The sequence below is a fragment of the Acanthisitta chloris genome, unplaced genomic scaffold (genome assembly GCF_000695815.1).
Source record: "Acanthisitta chloris isolate BGI_N310 unplaced genomic scaffold, ASM69581v1 scaffold8749, whole genome shotgun sequence".
Taxonomy (NCBI): domain Eukaryota; kingdom Metazoa; phylum Chordata; class Aves; order Passeriformes; family Acanthisittidae; genus Acanthisitta; species Acanthisitta chloris.
Window position 1 is genome coordinate 4,679 of NW_008693050.1, and position 1,570 is coordinate 6,248.

Here is a 1,570-nt window from a genome sequence, read left to right on the forward strand (position 1 = left end):
GAGGAGCCTCAAAGGCCCAGAGGAGCTCCAAAAGGACCAGAGGAGCTCCAGAAGACCCAGAGGAGTCCAAGAAGACCCAGAGGAGCTCCAGAAGACCCAGAGGAGCTCCAGAAGGCCCAGAGGACATGGAGAGGACAGAGACAGAGCACAGCCAGGGTAGGAATAGGAAGTTTCTGGAGCACCATCATGACAATGCAGAAGCAGAGGAGGAACAAGAGCTGTGGGGAAATGCACTGACACCACCCCAAGCCACAGCTCCTTCTGAAGTTGCCCCAACCCACCTCACATCTCCTGGGCTGTGGGGTGGGATATGGCCATGGAGCTTCCCCACGGCACCACCCTGACAGTACCTGGGTTAGAGGAGCCAGGTGAGAGCTGAGCAGAGGGAGGAAGTCCCTGCTCAGGAGGTTTGCCCCTTTGGCAAAGCTCTCAGGAGCTCTTTGTGCAGTGTGGCTCAGGTTTGGCTCGAGCACCTCATGGAGCAGAACATCCTGCAGGACTGAGGGAGGTGCTGAGCCCTGAGGGTCATTCCCCATCAGCTGTCCCATGTGGTGGGGTGGGAGGTGGTGGGAGGAGAGGAGGAGCCTGTGGTTCCCAAGTGTGGATGGCAAGGAGAAGGACTGTACTGTTCAGGTGGGTGGGTGGGTGGAGCTGGTGGCTGTTAGTAGAGCTGGAGCTGAAGCTTCATCCTCAGTGCTTGGCCCAGCTCTCCTGCTAAGTAGTTGAGGTGGTTCTTGGCCTCCAGTTTCTGCAGTTCCCTCTTGCGATACGTGGGCACACTGACGATCTCCAGCAGGTAGGTGCCAGGGAGGACCTTCTTACGGCCCAGGTGGAGGTAGCTGAGACCTTCTCTTTGGTGAATCCGGAAAAAGCCGTCGTCGTTGCCGTGGGAGATGAGGTACCGCACGCGATTCTCCAGCGGCTCCACCGCAGGCAAGAGCTCCAGGATGTGCTCCTTGTGAGCCAGGTCAGATAGGTTCAGAGTCATGGAGAGGGGAGCATCCACATCCATGCTGGCCAAGTTCACAGCGTGGGCCTTCAAAGGAAGCAGGAGTGTTACTGACAGAGCCCAAGGGAATGGCCTCAGGGGCATGAGGGGCAACGAGGCTCAGTGCTGGGACACAAGGCATCGTGCAGCTCCAGGCTGGGAAGGTAATGGGGCTCTGGAGGTAATAGGAACATCTTGGAGCTAAATCCAATTGGGGCTGACATTAATGGTGTTCCCCAGGGCTCAGTGTTGGGGTAGGACCTGGTGAATATCTTTATTGCTGACCTGGATATGGGGACTGAGTGACCTTCAGGACACTGAGTTGGGTGTGAGTGTGGATCTGCCTGGAAAGCTCTACAGAGACCTGACAGACTCATCCATGGGCTGAGGACAACTGCAGGAGGGTCACTAAGGCTCAGTGCTGGTCCTGCCCATGGGACACAACAGCCCATGCAGCTCCAGGCTGGGGGAGGAGTGGCTGGAGAGGTGCTGGGCACAAAGGGACTTGGCAGTGCTGGTGGCACAGCTCAGTGGGAGCCAACAGTGTGCACAGGGGGCCAAGGAGGACAACTCCCTGACAGG

The 1,570-nt window shown here is 57.8% G+C and overlaps 1 protein-coding gene across 1 annotated transcript in view; it reads right to left on the bottom strand.

Annotated features, from left to right (window-relative positions):
• Positions 1-661: 661 nt before the first annotated feature.
• The window catches only part of LOC103810038 (fibrillin-2-like), a gene marked incomplete at its 5' end in the record, with an annotated part of 16,897 nt that continues 15,988 nt past the window's right edge, over positions 662-1,570 (bottom strand). The window contains one exon of the mRNA XM_009082920.1: positions 662-1,036. Within this exon, the coding sequence (XP_009081168.1) occupies positions 662-1,036 (375 nt within the window). The remainder of the gene's footprint in view (positions 1,037-1,570) is intronic.